Source organism: Mastacembelus armatus, chromosome 21, assembly GCF_900324485.2.
Source record: "Mastacembelus armatus chromosome 21, fMasArm1.2, whole genome shotgun sequence".
Classification (NCBI taxonomy): Eukaryota; Metazoa; Chordata; class Actinopteri; order Synbranchiformes; family Mastacembelidae; genus Mastacembelus; species Mastacembelus armatus.
The window spans coordinates 21,079,189-21,098,153 of record NC_046653.1 but is presented as its reverse complement, the minus strand read 5'-3'; the positions used below and the strand labels follow the sequence as shown (position 1 = coordinate 21,098,153).

At 42.8% G+C, this 18,965-nt stretch overlaps 2 protein-coding genes across 12 annotated transcripts in view; one reads left to right on the top strand and one right to left on the bottom strand.

Moving 5' to 3' along the window:
- Window positions 1-1,509: 1,509 nt before the first annotated feature.
- Window positions 1,510-16,534, top strand: tbc1d8 (TBC1 domain family member 8). Its single transcript, XM_026294600.2, has 20 exons — window positions 1,510-1,868; window positions 5,688-5,798; window positions 6,014-6,132; window positions 6,278-6,506; window positions 6,799-7,039; window positions 8,348-8,555; window positions 9,858-10,052; window positions 10,657-10,806; window positions 10,892-11,042; window positions 11,759-11,973; window positions 12,237-12,354; window positions 13,195-13,480; window positions 13,720-13,861; window positions 14,046-14,144; window positions 14,257-14,325; window positions 14,468-14,738; window positions 14,844-14,909; window positions 15,001-15,087; window positions 15,204-15,313; window positions 15,631-16,534. Exons 1-20 carry the CDS (start codon window positions 1,742-1,744, stop codon window positions 16,027-16,029), a joined length of 3,393 nt encoding a protein of 1,130 aa, XP_026150385.1. The 5' UTR covers window positions 1,510-1,741; the 3' UTR covers window positions 16,030-16,534.
- An 826-nt stretch (window positions 16,535-17,360) lies between these two features.
- The window catches only part of neb (nebulin), a 58,897-nt gene continuing 57,292 nt past the window's right edge, over window positions 17,361-18,965 (bottom strand). For all 11 annotated transcript variants that reach the window (XM_026294599.2, XM_026294586.2, XM_026294587.2 and 8 more), the window contains 2 exons: window positions 18,817-18,920; window positions 17,361-18,204 (listed from right to left, as the gene is read on the bottom strand). In XM_026294599.2, the coding sequence (XP_026150384.1) occupies window positions 18,031-18,204; window positions 18,817-18,920 (278 nt within the window). In that variant the 3' untranslated portion in view covers window positions 17,361-18,030. The remainder of the gene's footprint in view (window positions 18,205-18,816; window positions 18,921-18,965) is intronic.

Here is an 18,965-nt window from a genome sequence, read left to right as displayed (position 1 = left end):
GCTGGAGAAACAGGTGTCCCCACACACACACACACACACACACACACACACACACACACACACACACACACAGACTGTGGGCTGGTTTTTCTACAGAATCACAAGCTGAAACACAACCCCAACCTAAACCTAAACCTGCTTTACCAATGTTTGATGTCCCTATTCTACCCCTAACCCTAAAACCAAGTCTTAACACTCAAACAGGAGTCTGAAAAATTGAGGACAGGAAAAATGTCAAAATGTCTCACTTTGATAGGAATATGCTCAAAATGGTGCTCACAAAGACGTGCAAGTACACACACTATTTTCAAAGCATTCCCCCTTTTAAAATAAAACCCTGTGAATAGAAACACACATTTAACTAAGACCTAGCCCAGCATATATGCATTTCTAATAAAAGACTGAATATAAGCTAAAATTAAACCAAAACCAGGTGCCAAAATTAACCCTGTTAGGAAAAAGATATTATGATGCATAGGAATGAGATGATATCTCCTCACATTATAATATGCCGTCACCAGCAGTGTTCATTTTGGCACCTGGTTTTAATAAAAAACTGTCTAATCTTATCACATTTACTTCTTTTGTTGCATGTGTCGCTTTGAAGCATAGATTCATATTTATTATAAAGCAGATGCCCATTTTACCACTGCAACAAAATTTGCATGTTGTTATCAGCTGAGCTGCTGAGGGAAGACAACAGGCTGCTACATAGAGGTCTTTGTGAACTAGAGATTTTAGGTTAACTTTGGCAGACACACTCTTGATTTGCCTAACTCAGACTGACTCACATGAGCTTCGAACAAACAGTTTTTATAAAAGGACTGTGGATTTTGTGCCTTCAGCAGCAGAAATTAACGGGATATGTCATACCTTTTCATATGAATGAATTATAATAGGCCTTTATGGCAGTCATCGTACTGACCACCTGGACACATTGCAAACTGAGCAGCCAATCAGAGGGCGGCCTGTGGGTGTCTGCAGGAACTGGCGAAAGCGAAAGCTGGAGAAATGAGAAAAAGAAGACGAAGAGCTCTCACTCCGTCCCTGTTTTTCAAGAACATGAAATGTAATTAACTTATTATTACTGGTAAATATCCATATGTCAGTACGATCCAGTGAGTTAAATGGATTATTAGTGAGGGAAATTGGATATTAGTCGCTTTGAATATTGAATTATACTGTACTTGAACTTTACTTTTCAGCTTGTGATTCTACTGTTAAACTCACTCACAATGATGGACATATATTGACAAAAGGCTAAACGCGGTGCAGTGATTGAATTCTTGTCACACAATAACAAAATGAAAGAGAAACCAACAAATATCAAAGTTACAAATAGACGATTTCTATCAATAGCGATAAAACAGATTTAAATTTATTTCATATTATATACTCGAAAATAATAATTTCTCTACTACTTTATTTCTTGGTGTCAGATCCTCAAATAAAGCTGCGGGTAACGGATTCAGGCTCAGAGTGAGCCATTGTTTTAAATGGACGAGCTTTGGCTGGTGTGTACAGCTGCTGCAAATCGGACGTGAAGGAGCAGACCCGAAGAAGTCTGAAACCTGCAGCTGCCGGGAGCGCAGGATAATCATGGAAAAACCGGAAAATCCGCCTCTGTAGGGGCCATCAGGCCGGTCCCGATCCGGAGGACAGCCGCAGAAAACTTCACATATCGCCGCAGACGCTGAGACGGTGGAGGGCTTCCTCCGGTGGTCACTCCCTGCTGGAAGAAATGTGGCTGAAACCGGAGGAAGTTTTGCTGAAAAACGCTCTGAAGCTCTGGGTGACCGAGAGGAGCAACGACTTCTTTCTCCTGCAGAGGAGGAGAGGCCACGGGGAGCCCACGGGCAGGATCACAGGTAAACAAAAACAACTGCCACACAATAAAAACAACGAACGAGCAAGAGGCCACAGACTCGGAGCGCAGGTAAACAACGACATCATCAGAGATGCCAGAGAAATCAAAGTGTCTGGATAACAGGTAAACAACGAACAACAACAGGAACAACACAGGAAAGGCTACAAAGCACCAGCAGGCAGGATCAGGTAAACACGGGGAAGTCCAGGGGTGTGTGTCAGAGGGGTGTCCCAGAATCTGCTGAACCAGAATCCAGTGAACTACTGGACTTTTCCAGTCACAGGGTTCACTGATCCAGATCGTTTGTTTACTACAACTGAAACTAACCTTATAAATATGGCGGGTGAACACAGGACTGGCCCTAAACCCATTTCATACTCCAGAGTCCAGCTATGGGACTCAGTTGTGTCCAGACCAGAATTCTGCAACAGCCTTTTGTGCAATAGCAAAAGTTTCTCACTTCCTGTAAAGGAGAATTTCACACAGGTCTAACACCAAGATTAGAAGAAGAAGAAGAAGAAGAAGAAGCGGGGGTTTCTGTCTTTACCCCACCTACTAATAAATAAAGTAATATAGTATATATAATAAATAATAATAATAAAAATAAATATCTATCTATTCTAAATATAAAGAATAAAGTATCTATCTCTCTACTAGAAATAGACACGGGGAATAAACAGCTTTATTAATGTGTACTATCCAGGATACACTTGGTTTTACTTATAGTGGTGGGTTTTTGTTCTTGTCTTTATTCCTCAGAGAGAAGTGCGTTAGCTCAGAGGTGTTTCTGGGTCACCGAAGTCAGACTTTTTACAGAAAGTCCTCAGTTGCGTTCGGCAGCTAAAAATATAGTTTGATGGTTTAATAGATGTTTGACGTTCTCTGGTTCCAGCATCTAAATTCTCTGTTTTTTTTCTGTTTGGTAGTTCAAAATCTTTTGTACAGGTGATCAAACAAAACAACGGACTGACTTATATTTTTCACGCTGCAGAACAGGTTCCGTCCCAGTGTTCACTGATTAATATACAAATTTCCACCGCATGCATCCAGTCTGGCGGCTTCCCACCACTGTTACAGCTCAGCCTGTTTGCTCTTTCCTCTGTCGCGCTTCCTCTGCATTATCTATCTGTGCCACAGGATTTACTGACACACTGGTTTGTTTGCATAGTAGCTGTATGTGATGAGTGAGATTTCATATCAGTAAACCAGGAGAACAGTTCATCTGGCGTCTCATTTGTTCTTTTTCATCTTCTCTTTGGACAAACGGGGTCAGAATAGTGGGAACTTCCTGGCTGGGTTTTTACTGAGCGCATGTGTTTGTTAGTGCTGTTCCCATAGCAAGAAGGGTGAAGGGTCAGGTCCTGTTGTCATGTTGTTTTTACGTTTACTAATTAAATGACCTTCAGGATGACATTCCTGCCACACAGGCGGAGGAAACAACACAGAGCAGAGCTGCAGTATTTGTTTTAATCTTTCCACTCTTTAACGTGAAGCAGAAACTGAAATCCAAACACTATCTCAGCAGCGATTACATACTTCCAGCAAGATTTCAGAGAAGGGCTGGGCAACGAAACATCTGCAGCTCATCAGGCCCTCCATCTCAGTCTCTAGTTTTATTTCTAAGCAGATCTCTGAAGCAGAAAGCAACTTACTGCTTGTGTTTAATGTTTCTGAGTTTACCCCATTACTGCCAGTGTAATGCTCTAACACAGAGCCGCTCAAGGAAAAACAGACAGATGTGAAGGCAGATATCTGTGTTGGTTTTAAAGGTTGACTCTGGCCTTCATGTCTCCACAGCAGTATTCTCCCACAGTGTGGCTCTTCACAGAGAAAGGCGGCTGTTCATATTGACTCCCTTTTCTGAAAGTTACCAGTGTAAACCTCTTCTGGGCTTTGTGGTGACAGACGGATGGTTTTGTGTTGCCCAGCTGCCTGGTTCACAGCTTCAGGAAGCTTGATTTTCACTCTAAGATGTGGTTTTACCTTTGGCTGAGAGCCAGCGCTGCCTGTCTGCTTGAGGTGACTTTAACTCTACACCTGCTTAGGATCCAACAGGATGAACTTATCATTTTATCAGCTATAAGATGTTTTTCTGACAGATTATGTTTGGTGCTAATATTTCCAGCATTTCATGAAGTAAAATTACCAAAAAGGTTAATATCTAAAAGTAGAGTAGCGTCAAAACACTCAGTTGGCAGATCATTCAGCACACTTTGCTAAAGCTACTGCAGTGTTATACAGCCGACCTGCAATAAATGTTCAGTGTTGAGTTTCATGTTGAAAGATGAAGTGTGTGGTGTTGTTGAATCATACTGTGTCACATTGACAGTTGTTTGTATTATTTTGTTTGCAATATTTATATCACTGAGACCAGGCTTTGGTTTTAGCGTGATCCACAGCATAAACAGCCAACTGAGAGTTCTCATAGGGTTAGTTTCTGCTTTCAGCTGCTTGAGACAGTTTCAGTGCAGGTTTTACAGCTGACAAACCTGAAACTGTTGAGTTAAAATTGTTGTCCTCCCTGGCCACAGTATGTAGAAGAACTGACACCACTTCCTCATCATCTTCTTTTTATGTCTCATTTGTTATATGTGTGTATTGTTCTAGTGTAAGGTACTGCTAGACACACACACACACACACACACACACACACACACACACACACACACACACACACACACACACACACACACACTACCCTGACTACCCTCACTACCCTCATCTTGCCCAGTCATAACTTTGAAATGCAGGGCTGTACTTGGCTGTGGTAGGCTGGGTTTATCTGACTGTTGCCTTAGAAAGTCAAAATACTCTTAACAGCTCAAAGTAAAGCTGCATGAATAACTTCAAACCTGACAGTTTCTCTGCACTTGTATGTAGAAGTCTAAAAATCAAGATTACATCGTTTTAAGTTTACTTATATAGAACTATTTTAATTTGTGAATTTTTTTTTTTTCAACTCATTGGTATTATTGAGGTGTTCACACCTAATAGATTTGTTTGGTAGCTCAGAGTCAAAGTTTCGTGATGGACATTTCCAAAACAGAAGCTACAACCTCTTTTATATATGAACAGGCTCAGTGTGTTTTTTCACCGAGGGAGGAGTAGAAGCAAAGTACCCCTGAAAGAGCTGTTTTTGGAAAAGCATGTGGGTGAGGAAGATGAAAACATGATGACAGCAGCCTGTTGAGACAGAGCTTCAGTGTGTTTAGGGAGTGAGGATCTGTGTGTTCTCAGTCTGTTTCTGTTCGCTTGGTGATTGAAATGCATGAAGTCACTGAAAATTATCGGCACTCAGGGCTCAATTTTATTCTTCTGAACATCTGTGGAGATGATTGCAGCTGTAGCTGTATCACTACTGAGCCTCCTCTAAACTGATTTCCTGCTGGTCCTTAGGATTAAAATGGAACTGATTGACTGTTTTAGTTGTGCACCGAAGAGCCTGGAGTTTGTTACCTGCCTGATTACATACTGAGGTCCTCCAGTTTTTAAATGAGATTCATCTAAACTGTAATAAGGTTAGTTCCCCCCACTCTGCTGCCTGCTGTGCCTCTGGATGGATGGTAATAGAAAAGTTTCCATTGCTGCATCAGCGGCTCTCGTGTTTATATGGCCGACGTCCAAGCCAGTCGCTGGAGTTAATGTGCATTGAAATATGACAGTGTTTGTAACCATGTGATGATGACCTACAGTGAACACAGTGGGGTTTTTTTGTACATGTTATTGTGCTGTAGGTTTAATATTAAATGCATAAAAACTACATTTTCTACACTGTAATGACAAAGGGATCACCTGTTCGATGGTGTGGTCATCTCTGCAGGTCTGCTGGTGGGAGCGCTGGACACAGTGCTGGACTCCAATGCCAGGGTGACGCCCTTTCGCATCCTCCTCCAGGTTCCCGGCTCCCAGATCAGCTGGGTCATTGCCAGCGGTGAGCTGAACCATCAAGTGTCCACCTTTCTTCTGGCTGTCTTCAGTCTGGTTCTCTTGTATTATCAGTTCAACTCTGATACTTCGGTGATGCGTCTGTGTGCTTTCCTAACCAGGGTCTGCCTTTATCCAGGAAGATCTCTGTATTTCTGCAGCTTCATCCTGCTCATCAGATGCCTCTGTTAAAGTCCCTCCATTTGGTTTTTGTGTCTTCAGGAGCTGCCATAGAGGAGGTGAACAAGCACTGGGACTGGCTGGTCCACAACCTGCTGCACTCTCTGTCTGTGTTTGAGAACAAGGAGGATGTTGCCAGCTTTGTCAAAGGAAAAGTCAAGGTGTGAAGCCTGTCAATGCTGACTTAAAGCATTTGGTTTTAGGACACATTATGATGATGATGAAGATGTAGAGTCTCATGCCTGTGATGATGCCAGTCCATGTACATTGCTTTGAAGTAATAAGTGCAAGCTCCCTGCTTTGTAGGGTCTTATTGCAGAGGAAGTACGGAGCCGCCAGGCCGCCCAGGAGGATGATCCGGAGAAGTTTAGGGAGGCGCTGCTGAAGTTCGAGCTGCACTTTGGCCTCCCATCTTCAGAGAAGCTGGTGACATACTACTCCTGCTGCTGCTGGAAGGGCCGGGTGCCACGACAGGGCTTCCTCTACCTCAGCATCAACCACGTGGCCTTCTACTCCTTCCTGCTGGGGAAGGAAGGTCTGTAGACATGACGCTCTGACTCTCAAACCAAGACTGATCATTGTCAGGGAGTCAATGCCCCCAGTTAATTAATGTATACTGTCAATGTAAATTTTGGAACATTAACAAACAGATGCTTGTATTTTAGTTGCAGATTAAAATAGAACAGCAAACTACTCCTGCAGAATAATCCACTCTCTTCTGTTCTAAACAATCCTTGTTTCACTTGAGAAACTATGAAACTAGTGTTTTGCTGAACATCAGGGTTTGCGTTCGGACTCAACATTATATTCTCTTTTATCGCCTCCAGTCAAGTTTGTGATTCCCTGGGCTGAGGTAACACGGTTGGAGCGGGTCTCCACCGGTCTGATGACGGAAGCCATCAGGGTCAGCACACGGCTGCGGCAGAGGGAATTCTCCATGTTCCTGAACCTGGAAGAGGCATTCCTGGTCATAGGTCAGCTGGCTGACATTTCAGTGAGACGGCTGCTGGACAGCGAAGGCCTGGAGCTGGACCGAGTCCTGCAGCAGCCCACACGCATCACCAAGAGGTCAGTGCTGCTTCTGGTACTGGTTGTCATAAGGACAACCTAGTTAAAGTTTGTTTCAGCAGATTTCACTTTTCAGACGACTCTTGAAAAACCAGTCTGATTTGCTAATGAAGGACAGTAAAGAAGGAAATAAATGTTCTCAAGTGAGAAGTTCCAACCCTGGTTCTCTTTCTAAATTCTGCACAGCTGGCTGTTGGTGGTGTGATGTGGGTGTGGGTGTCAAAAAGTTACAGAAATGGTCTGACAACTCACCCTAATGTCGAAGGAGGTGGTTTCCGAAGCTATTGGACCATTAAAAAAGTAGTTCTGAAGAAACAAAGAAGCAGCTTAAGAATGTTTTAATGTAAAAATGATGTTTTAGATGTAACTGAGATTTAAGATTAAGGTTTAAGACATATTTATAGTCATTTTATTTTTGAGTATCAAGTTTTCTGTCAAGCGTTTTGCAACAAACTTGACTTTTCTTGACTGTATAAACTTTGTGTGCATATCTTTCTTTCTTAAACACCACGATGATACGCACGGCTACTTATTTCTGTCTATGTAAAAAGCTCAAAACCAACAGGATGTCACAGAATTGTGGCACAGAATTGTGAATGGACAGTAGAGCAGGAAACAGAGTGTGATTTCTTTTTGTTCCTGTGAACAGCACATGTATTTTGGTATTACCAGTAGTTACGTGGGACCTGAGCGTGCACAAGCCTGAAAAAGGGAAGAAATAAAAAGTGCATGGGTAGGAGGAAATGAAGAAGAGGACAGAAAAGAAAAAAAACAACATGCAGGTGAAATGGTCTCCTGAAACTGAAAATACAGAAGTAACAAGACCAACAAATTGAATGTAGAAAGAAATAGAGTGAGACAAATGAAGGACAGTTCATGTAGTAACTATCAATAACCACCACCACTACTTAGAGCAGATCCTTCTCAGTGCCTGCACAGGAGCTAATCTTTGTGGATTCTTTCATCTGATCTTGGCCGGACTGGTGGGCCTGTTCAGGGAGGAACTCTTGGGGATTAGGGTCACAGAGTACAGAAAGACAACAACGACAAAATATCTCTGTGTGAAACTGAACTCGCTTCCTCAAGGCTCAAACTCGACTTTGGCTCCTACTGAAGGAGGTCATTATGTTTCCACAGGGCTCAGGGCCTGACTTCCCTCTGTGTTCATACACACTCACTTCGCAGTTTATTAGGTACACAGAGCTGATGCTGTGTAATTCAGACAGCACAGGTGATGTGACTAAACTGTTTCACAACTCTTTTATAAGTGGACTCTCTCCCCCACACCCTATCATCTCCTCTCTCCAGGATCCTGGAGGAACAGGCATTAAGGGAGTATGTCCTGGCTCTGTTTCGGCTGCCTCGGGGAGAAAGACTCCACGAGGTGGTTTCCTGTTCGGTGTGGACACCTCATGCACGCTGCCATACAGCCGGGACTCTATACACCACCGACAGCTACCTGTGTTTCTCCAGCCGAGACGAAGGCAACTGCATCCTGCTCATACCCCTCTCAGAGGTACGGTACCGACTTTATCAGTCCGTTCACCACGAGCACAGTGCAGAGTTTCAAGGAGTTTACAGTTTTTTTTTGTTTTTGTTTTGAGAAAACTGGGAAATCTGTGGAGACTAAAGCATCAACGTGACCCGAATGAATATCAGTCTTTAGTGGAACATAATAATACTGCGTACATGATTAGCTGTGAGCCATTATAGACTTTATGAAAGGAGGACTGAAGGCTAATGGGCCGAGCCTGCACACTGTTACCAAAGAAGGTCTAATGAAGCAATATTGGCATTATAGTTTTATGTTTCCTTACCTCCACTAATACAAAAGCCACTGGCACATTTACATTAACTGTTCATTGATTTCATTCATGGCTCTTTGTCTGAGTTTCTGTACAGGCCTGTGTTTTCTATGAGCCCTGGTCATGTATCTTTAGGTGAGTCTGTGTTTATTCAGTTCACAGTGGGTTAAAGAGTAACACATGGACCGGTTTGAGTGGTTGTTAATGTTTACACATTAACACGTTACTGTGTAGAGGGGAACGATATTTGCTGCAGTGATGCAAGTGACACTTAGCTCTGTGTTTGCTCTGTTAAAGGAGACGTCTGTCCGTTTTGAAATTCTGACTCTCCAGTGACCCGTGACCACTTTGTGATTTAAATGAAGATGTCAGGATTTGAAAGTAACACTTTAACCTCAGAGACAAACACAGACTGTAAGAAAAACCGTCAGTGTTAATAATCAGTCAAGTAGAATAGATTTTTTGTTTCACAAGCAAATGCATCTGAAAAAACCCCCTAAAAACAAAAAGCTACAACTGTACATTTTATTCTGGCATCATTGTTATTGCCCTGTTTACTTATTTTAGCTCTGAAAAGTGGAGATTTGCAGCCAGATGCCCAGTCTGGTCATTAACAATGAGGATGTATGTGTTGTGTCTTTCTTCCACTGCTGCAGTTTAATCTTTTATTTCCTCTGTTTTCTGCTGAAGCCTTGTGTTTAGCTTGGCGGAAGTGATTATACGTTTCTAATCTGTTACTATGAATAAGGAATAATTCCCCCTCTGCTCCTCCACATCCTCTTTAATCTCCATGGTCTCATTTATTCCTGTGCATTTCCTGTAGAACTCAGCTATATTATTTATGCAGCAATTTTCTTTGGTTTTTAGAGATTTTCTCTCTCTCACTGAATGTTTTGATCTTCTGCCCCAACATTAATGTCTTCGGATAGAGCAGGTGCCACTCTGCACCTTGTGCCTAATTCTTATCCATATGGTGCATTTTCAGGCTTTGCTTCCTTCCCTTTCTTCATCAGGTGTTGTCCATAGAAAAAGCAGAGAGCACCAGCCCTCTTCCCAACCCCATCATAGTGAGCATCCGGACTAAGAAGGCTTTCCAGCTGATCGAGCTGCAGGACAGAGACGAGCTGGTGGAGAGACTAAACTCCAGACTCAGAGCCCTGCAGTGGAAATGGTCCATGTTCCGTAGCAGGAAGGGCAGCAGGAGTACGGTACATGTGATGTTTGAGTGCTGCTATAATTCAGTACAGTTGTGCTCGTTAACATGCCCCTGGAACAATTTGCCTCTTTAAAGTCATAGTGCAAACCGCAATTTCTAAAGACGCTATCTGATCACTTTCCTTATGAAGAAAAGTTTTCTGTGTGATCTCGTATATTTTTAAAATGGTCAGTGTTTCTCACATTGTGCCAGGGATATGCACATTTATGAGCACAACTGTAACTGCCCATCGACTTGATGTTAATTTCACCCAGAAGATTTCGAATGGATTTTATGGAGCGACATAAAATGTTTAAGCAATAAAGTACATGAGCACAGTGACTGGGAAAAGAGGTGTGTGGTAGTGATCCAGGCCTCTTGAAGTTTAAAGCTGAGCGGCCACTAAAAGAGGACGAAGGCTAACTGCTCCTGATTATAAGCTGCAAAACAGGGTTAACATTTCTTCAGTTTTACCTGTGGGATTTATGTTATTACAGTATTTACAGTTACACGAGTGGACACATGGGCCTGAAGGTCATGAAGTCAAACTGTGAAGCTTGAAATGTTTAAGTAACTTACCGCTCATGTAGAACCCGGTGATGTTTTATTTCCCTCAGAGGTCCCCAACACCGTACTACACCTTCTACTACGACACCGGGTGTTCTGATGAGGAAGAGATAGAGGAGCAGGTTCTGCGTAACACCGTCAACAGCGAGGCTCTGATGACAGCCTTCCACCAAAACCAACCAGGAACCAATGGCAACAAGGTGAGGCATCGATTGAGGCCGATTATAAAAAGTGAACTCTAGTGTTACAGTGAGTGTTACACAGTTTTCTTTGAATCTGTGTCAGAACATGGAGCAGGTGAAGGAGCGGCTGTGGGAGGATCATTTCTCTGAGTTCGGTCGTGGCGTCCACATGTTTCGCACGGAGAAGATCCAAAGGCTCATTGCCATGGGGATACCGGAGTCACTGCGAGGGGAGCTGTGGATGACACTTTCTGGTAAGAGAGCTAGAAAACGTCAAACGGATGGTGGCTGAAATTATAGGGCGTCGACGTGTATGAGGACCAATTTTTAGACTTTTTTGTGCAGAGCAGCAATTTGACCAGCTCTCATTTCTTCAAGTCAGTGAGAACATTAACAGATGCAGGAAGCATGGATTTAAAATCCTGTGTGCTCCTGTGCCTGTTGTTATCACTGGGTCCTCACAAAGACAGCAGCATATGTGTGTGTGAACTCCTCTTCTGGACCTTGTCAGTCAGAACCAAACTCTGCCAGTGTTTATTTTGGTTTACCACCACTTCCTCTGCTCAGTCTCACTTCTCTGTGTAAGAACAGCAGCAGCAACACCAACCGCCATGAAGTGCAGGCTGTTAGAGTACAGAGTGAAACTCATGACTAGTACCTCTAGTGGAACTGAAACAGAACCTGGAATAAAAAAGGATTTAATTTTGCGCAGCAAAAGACTAATGACTAATGATGTCCTCATGTATTTACTGTACATATGTCACCATCCTAATCAAGTCAATGTTCTCTGTTTCTCTATGTCTCTTTCCTGGAATATGGAGTGTATGTTCCTGAATCTTTTTCTCTGGTGTTCCTATTTCTGTGAGGGGATGTTTAGCATTTCTAAACAGAGAAATTGAGATCTAGCCGTCTTCTGCTTTGAAAAGCAGCACATGCTAATTTACAGTTCCTCTGCTTGTGGTTTGGGCAGATGCATCCTCAGACCTCGAGTCTCATCAGGGCTACTACATCAGCATGGTACAGCAGTCAATGGGCCACAACAACCTGGCCACCGAGGAGATCGAGCGGGACCTACACCGATCTCTACCGGACCATCCCGCTTTCCAAAACCCCACCGGCATCGCAGCACTCAGGCGCGTCCTCACTGCCTACGCCCATCGCAACCCAAAGATCGGATACTGTCAGGTTGGCATACGAACAGCACCACAACAGTACTAATGGGTTTATACTGAATGAAGTCCTGCTGCTGCTCTGCTTAACTTTTAGGCGATACACTGCTCGTACCTCTTAAAGTAACATGGACACTGTAAATGGAAAACATTCATGAGACAGAACGTTATTATTAAAGAGAGTAAAGAAACAAATAATGAATACGTATATAATACGTCTACTCCAGGCCTGTGAGCCTTCATTTGTGTTTACTAATCTTCTGTTCTCTGTCCGTCCAGTCCATGAACATCCTGGCGTCAGTGCTGCTGCTCTATGCTAAAGAAGAAGAAGCTTTCTGGCTGCTGGTGGCTGTTTGTGAGAGGATGCTGCCCAACTACTTCAACCGCAGGGTCATAGGTGAGAGGAAGAAAAAGCAGTGAAGTGTTTTTAGATTCTATTTTTGTGTTCGCTCCACTTAATGCAGCCGTTCCTTGTTTAGAAGCTCACATATTATTGAATTCATTCAACCAGGACCATTTACATTTGAACTTTTGTTTATATGTTTTCGTTGTTTTGTCTAAGCTCCAGAACATCCCATCCCCAAGGGCTTATTTTTAGCCGCTGAAATAAGGTCTTATTTCCTGTGTTTGTGAAGCTGCTTTTTTATGACTTGAAAGGTGTGTCTGAAGTAATTTCCTCTTCCTTTTAATATCCAACCGTCCGTCAGTGTCTGCAACAGCAATCATTGTCTTCTCAGAATTCGACCCTTAAAAGATGAGGCTGGAATTATTTTTTCTTACACCGAACCCCAACAAAAAACATCAATGTTGAGTTTTATCCTCTTAAAAACCTCTGCAGTGAAATACTTTGTGTAGTACAGTATGTCTCAATGCAACAATATGACTTTTGTTGTGTTTACTTTTTGGATGACAGTGTAGTTCCATAACACAGTATGTGTCAGGCTGTGGGAACATGGTCAGTAACCTATAGTAAGTTCAAATAATGATTTTTTTTGTCCTTTGGGTGTATTCGTCCATAATGTGAGAATTATAAAATCTAAAGAACCTTATTTTTTTAAACAAGCAGGTAGTGACAGGGTTAAGTGTCATCAGACTGAATGTCCAGCTTTTGCTGCCATCCAGTGGTCAAAACATGAAAAACAGCTAGTTCAAAAGTATTGAAAGTACATGAACATACCATTTGTTATCATAGCGCTGATCCTGGTGGGGTCACTGACTCCATTATTTCCTCCCGCAGGAGCTCAGGTGGACCAGTCTGTGTTTGAGGAGCTGATCAGTGAGCGTTTGCCAGAACTGGCCGAACACGTTCCCGACCTCTCCGCCCTCTCCTCTGTCTCCCTCTCGTGGTTCCTCACCCTCTTCCTCAGCGTCCTGCCCTTCCACAGCGCCGTCTGTGTGGTCGACTGCTTCTTCTTCCATGGGATCAAAGCCATCTTCCAGCTGGGTCTGGCTGTGCTGGACGCCAACGCTGCACACCTGTCTGCCAGCACCGATGATGGACAGGCACTAATGATTCTCACAAGGTGGATTTGATTAAATTTTATAAAACATGCATATATGATTTTTTTTTTTTTTTTTTTAGAGCTGGTTGACTTGTCTTTTAAACAAAACGTGTATGAGATCAAAAACGGGAATCCATGTAAATAATTACAAAAATGCTGCAGACGTTTACAGGAATGTGCAGAGTAAATGGTTTTGGTTTTGTGTCTGAAAATGAAACATGTAAAATAAGAGAATGTGATGACTGATCTGTGCTTCGCAGTTTTTTGGACCAGGTTGGAAATGAAGAGTCCAGTTGTCCTCCGTCCTCCCCTCCTGCTGCAGAGGAGACCAGCAGCAGTGACACTGATATTCCTGCTGTGAGACACACAAACATCACTGACCTCATCAACGACTCCTATGAGGTGAGACACACACAGTATTGTTTCTGCATATTTTATGTGGTTATTTCAGCAGTTTCCTATTTCAAGGCAAATAAGACATCCCTATCAATAAATGAGTGAGGTGGTGAGTCTTGAGAATTAGTTGAGAATGTTCATTGTCTGTTATCTGCTCATTGTTTTCTCTTTTTGTTTTTCCTCTGGTCAGAAATTCGGAGATCTGACAGTGCAGCAGATCGAGAGGCTTCGGTGTCGACACAGAGTCCAGGTGCTACAGGCTCATGAAGACATGATCAAAGAAAACGCTGTGAGAACAGAAATGTCTCTGAAGCTACTGAAAAGAAAAATGGAAGATTAAACTTTTGTTTTTACTACACGTCCTTCAAGTCATAACTGCTGTGTTTTTCCCTTTGTGTCAGCTGAGATTGGTGATTCCAGATGTTTCCATCTCTGCAGAAGATTTGGCTGCTGTCTATGACCTCTTCAAGGTATGTTGTTTTTTTATCTCTTCCATTTAATCAGTACTTTTTCCTCAAAGTTACCAGCCCTGATATCAGGAATTTAAGGCCTAAGGAAACTGGACTATTTCATTGATCAGATAATCGTTCTCTCCCCATCCTCCCCTTGCAGACAGAGCACTTCATCAGCCTGTACTGGGGTGACAGCAGCTCCGCAGCAGCAGCAGAGGCGGCAGCATGGTGTTACAGCGATTTGTCTCACTCCTTCATGGAGCGGCAGTACCGGCTGGACCGGCCCCAGTTTAAGAGCCTGTATGGGCTGCTGGTGCCGTGGCCCGGCGGCTCGGACCAGTCCACAGACACGGTGGCCAACCGCACCTTCACTCTGATGGACCAGGACTGTGACAACCTGGTCAGCTTCAGAGAGTTTGCCAGCTGGCTGGGTAGGTGATGCAAGGAAAGACACTGAAAGGCCACAGAACTGTCTCTGTGATGCTGATGACACTAAATAAGAAGAACTTATTACTTTAACTCTTCTTTTTTCTCAGACACTTTGTACTGTGAAGAGCTGAATGAGAAAGTAAGATTGCTGTATCGCCTTCACATCCCACCAGGTTAGTTATTCTATGAAAGTCATTCGGAGGTTGAAGCTGCAGGGTCGTCAGTGATTGATTAACTTTACTCTGTATGTGTTTCTGCCTGCAGCTCTGACAGAAAGTGAGGATGACCCCTCTCTGATGAAGAGCCCCCTGCTGTCTACAAACAGACCCCTCTGTGTTAACCTGCCCTCTGGTGAGTCCAAAGACACTGGCAAAACACCTATAAAAAGACAAAACACAAGCAACGTTCAATGTATTTTGCTAGGTTCATCTTTTCTGGCTGACCTGTGACTGTGGTGACTGTTCCAGGTGTTGAAAGTGAAGTGAAAGATTATCAGGAGCAGCTGAAACAGATGCTGCAGGATTTGGCCAAAGAAAAGGAGAAAGATGTGGAGAAACCTCTGCCTCCCATGAACCAGGTACTGGAGACATGCTGAACTAGAGTCGCAGGATAAGATTTTATTTTATTTTTTTCTGTTGAAGCAGATGCTGATAAGAGGTCCAGGGAGGTGAATTGTTTTTGTAGGCACTGTATGTTAGTGCTGTGAGAGACTGCAGTGAAAAGGGGCAAATCACTATATTTAAAATGCTGCAAAGAAAGAATATCTGACATTTTGCCTGAAAATGACTTTGAAATTGTCCAGTCATTGTTTCACTGTTGTAGAACTGCATAATAATTACATACATAAAGTCTAATGAAACACTGCTATAAATACCCATCTGCTCTGCTCCACAGTGGGAGTTTATCCAGTTCTGTAAAACGCTCTACAGCATGTTCCATGGTGACCCAGATGAGAACGACCTTTTCCAGGCCATCGCAAAAGTTACCAGTCTTGTGCTGCAGATCGGCGAGGTGGGCCACCGCGGACACAGCCTGGGGTCGGAGGCCGCCAGCCAAAAGCAGGTGACTCCTGGAGACGCTGGAGTTGATGCCAGCAGAGGAGACGGGAGCTCGGTGGCAGAGAAGGAGTGGACGGTCAGCTACGCTCAGATCCTGGCGTCGCTGCTGACTGAACAGGTGCTGGTGAACTTCTTTGAGAAGCCAGTGGATCTGTCTGCAAAGATTGCTGCAGCCAAGGAGAAGCAGTATCACCAGAGAGCGGGTTTGCTCACAATGCAGCAAAGGACCAGGTGACTCAAATGTGAACAGTGGACTCTGAGCCACAAGACAAATTTCAAATGAAGAACACCACTTTATCAGTATCATTTGACAGAATGTGAAAGAATGCACCAGCTTCAACTTCTGAAGCCAAGCAGAGAGCTAAAGAGCCTTAAAGTTATCTGTGACGTTTACTACATCTGAAGTATGACTGTAGGAACTGCAGCCACACCGGCAGGACTCGTTTCTTGCAACACAAGAGCCTGTGACTCCCTGACCAACTGTGGCCTGAATTTTTTCCACAACATCGTGAGCTATAAAAGAGTTTTAAAAAGTTTAAGCACTAAATCTTGGTAACAAACGTCAACAGATACCTTGAATTTGTCCTATTGGCCTTAAATTATAATTATTGCTCTCTTATGTCACTGTGCTGTGGCTGAATAATATGATATGTAATACCACTTTGTAATAAGACGCTCTTTATAAAGTGTTGTGACTAACGACTTTATTAAAGGTCAATAAATGTCTCACTAATGCTTTACCGATCAGTTATAAGCCATTCACCTTCTCTCTGGTGAGCCTTAACATACATGTTAAGGAGACAACGCAACAACAGACATGATGTTCATTGTGAATTAGTTATTAATGAATGCATTTTCACCCAGATATACCAAAAGTATATAACAGATCTAGTAACTCCTGATATGAGCTCTTTATAAAGGCAGCCTTATTAAAAAGTCATCCTAACAGTGGTGCAGCATTAACAAATCTAGAATTTTTAAAATTGATTTTATAACTTGTGCTTCTTTCATTTTAAATATTTTCCTATGCACACACCTGGAATAAAATACTTTTTTAAATGTTTACGCAATACTGGGAAATAATCAGTGGCAGACACACTGGTGAAAGGTTATAAAAGACGTCACTAGTGTTTTCTACTCTCTGTGGCCATTTTTCTGTCTCTTGTACAGTAAGATGACGTCTCTATCCTTAGTCACACCTACAAAGCTGGGACTGGCTCAGCATGGCACCAGAGAACTGAAACAAGGCTAGAAAATAAAACTGTTAATCTGATCCTTGAAGGTTAAGGCTCAGTGTTCAAAGCTGTAAACAGATTCACACAAGCATCCAGAAATCAATAGAGACCCAGTAGAGACTGCCACAGTCATTACCACTTGTAATGTCAGGAGTATTGGGTACTATTAGATAGCAATAGCATAAAATTCCTATTTAAACTTCAAACCAGTAACTCAAGACAATAGATCTGATAAATTCAGGGGAAACTCTCCTAGTCGTTAAATGCTACACAGCCAGAACGTGCATGAAAGAACACACCAAAAGTTGAGAATGAACAGAAGGAGGCAGAGTGCTGCAGGAGCTTTGTGTGCTTTATTAACTACTGATTAAAGGTAGAGGACGTGCCTTACCCCAGCACCTAAATAACCGGAAGAAACAAAACACACATTCTACTAGTGGGCAGCCTTCAGTATAAAGGAGGGAAGACTGAGGCTTGTCTCATACAACACTTCAGGAGTGGTTTAATCATGGAGGAGGTAGATGGTAACTGACTTCTCATAGGGTTCATGATTTTAACCATTTCCTTTCTTCTCCATTGAATTTCCTTTAGAGGCATAATTGTTTTTAAGAGAAAATAATCTCTTGGTACATCTCAGACAACAACATGTTTTATATATATTAAATATTTTTGAAATTTACAAAATAATGGGTCAGGATGTATTCTAGTGAGTCTTGCTTTTCAGTTTTAAAGGCTCTGTCACTCATAGTAGAGCAGTATGCATAATCAGAAATATTTGTCAAGGTGTTTATGTCACATCCACAGGCAACAGGGGCAGCAGCATATGAATGATAACAGACTTGCCAACAAGAAGTAAAACACAATTCAGATACAGTTACAGAGCTACAGGTAACTAAGCTACACATTGCACTAAGCCACGGTTGTGATCACAGGAAGACCAATCAGTTTTCCCTGTGGATGTGTCTCACCCACTCCGTAGGGACGATGGGCGGGCCTCGTCTTTAAATTGCTTCAACATAGTTGGCTGGCAGCATACCGGTCTTGCCGGTGCGCTGCACAGTACCATACATCCAGCCCTCGTCAATGGACTGCACGTTAACAATGACATCGCCGTCCTTGAAGGACACCTCATCATTGTCGGCTGCACCGTAGTCATACATGGCACGCACAGTTTTCTGCAGAAAATAAAGCCAGAGTCAGTGTGTGTAAAGGTGTGGAGGAAGTGCAAGAGTTTATTCGAAAAAGCTCTGAACCTTTATGAATAACAAAATAATACACTTCACAATATTCTATCTTTAAATAATTTGACAAACACATCAAAATGCATAAGCACAACTCTTGAGGCTCTGGACAAATCAGACATAATCTTCCCTCTGAGACTTTCCCCTTTATTTTAACTCTCTGAGCCATAAAATAATGTAATGAGCTGCCTGTTTACTAAACCTCTCTTCTGAACACTGATTGCCCAATTTTGGATTGGCAACATAACAAAGCTGCAGAACCTGATGATAGATTATTCAGTCATACTCTGGTCTAAAGCAGTTCTGCAGCTTAGCAAATTACAGCAACCTCTTTGCACTATGAGATAACACTATCGGAGGAAATTCATAATGCAAATACACAAAGGTATATTTAGAATTTAGTCCCAGAGATCAGCTGGTTAAATGTTACAATGTCAGATGTTTTTTTTAGTTGCAGGAATGAGAAGTTCAATGTCAGCAAAAGAAAGTTTTCCAGGGGCTGTGTGTGTGTGTGTGTGTGTGTTGATGTGAATGTGTGTTACTTACTCCAGTGGTAGAGGGGTGTGAGGGGATGGAAGAGACTGTGGTTTGCTGGGTGGCAACTGATGATGACCTCACCTGAAGCTCCACAGTCTTAGCATGCTGGTATCCTGCAGGTGGAAAAACAGCACAAACAAAGATAACACACAGTCTGA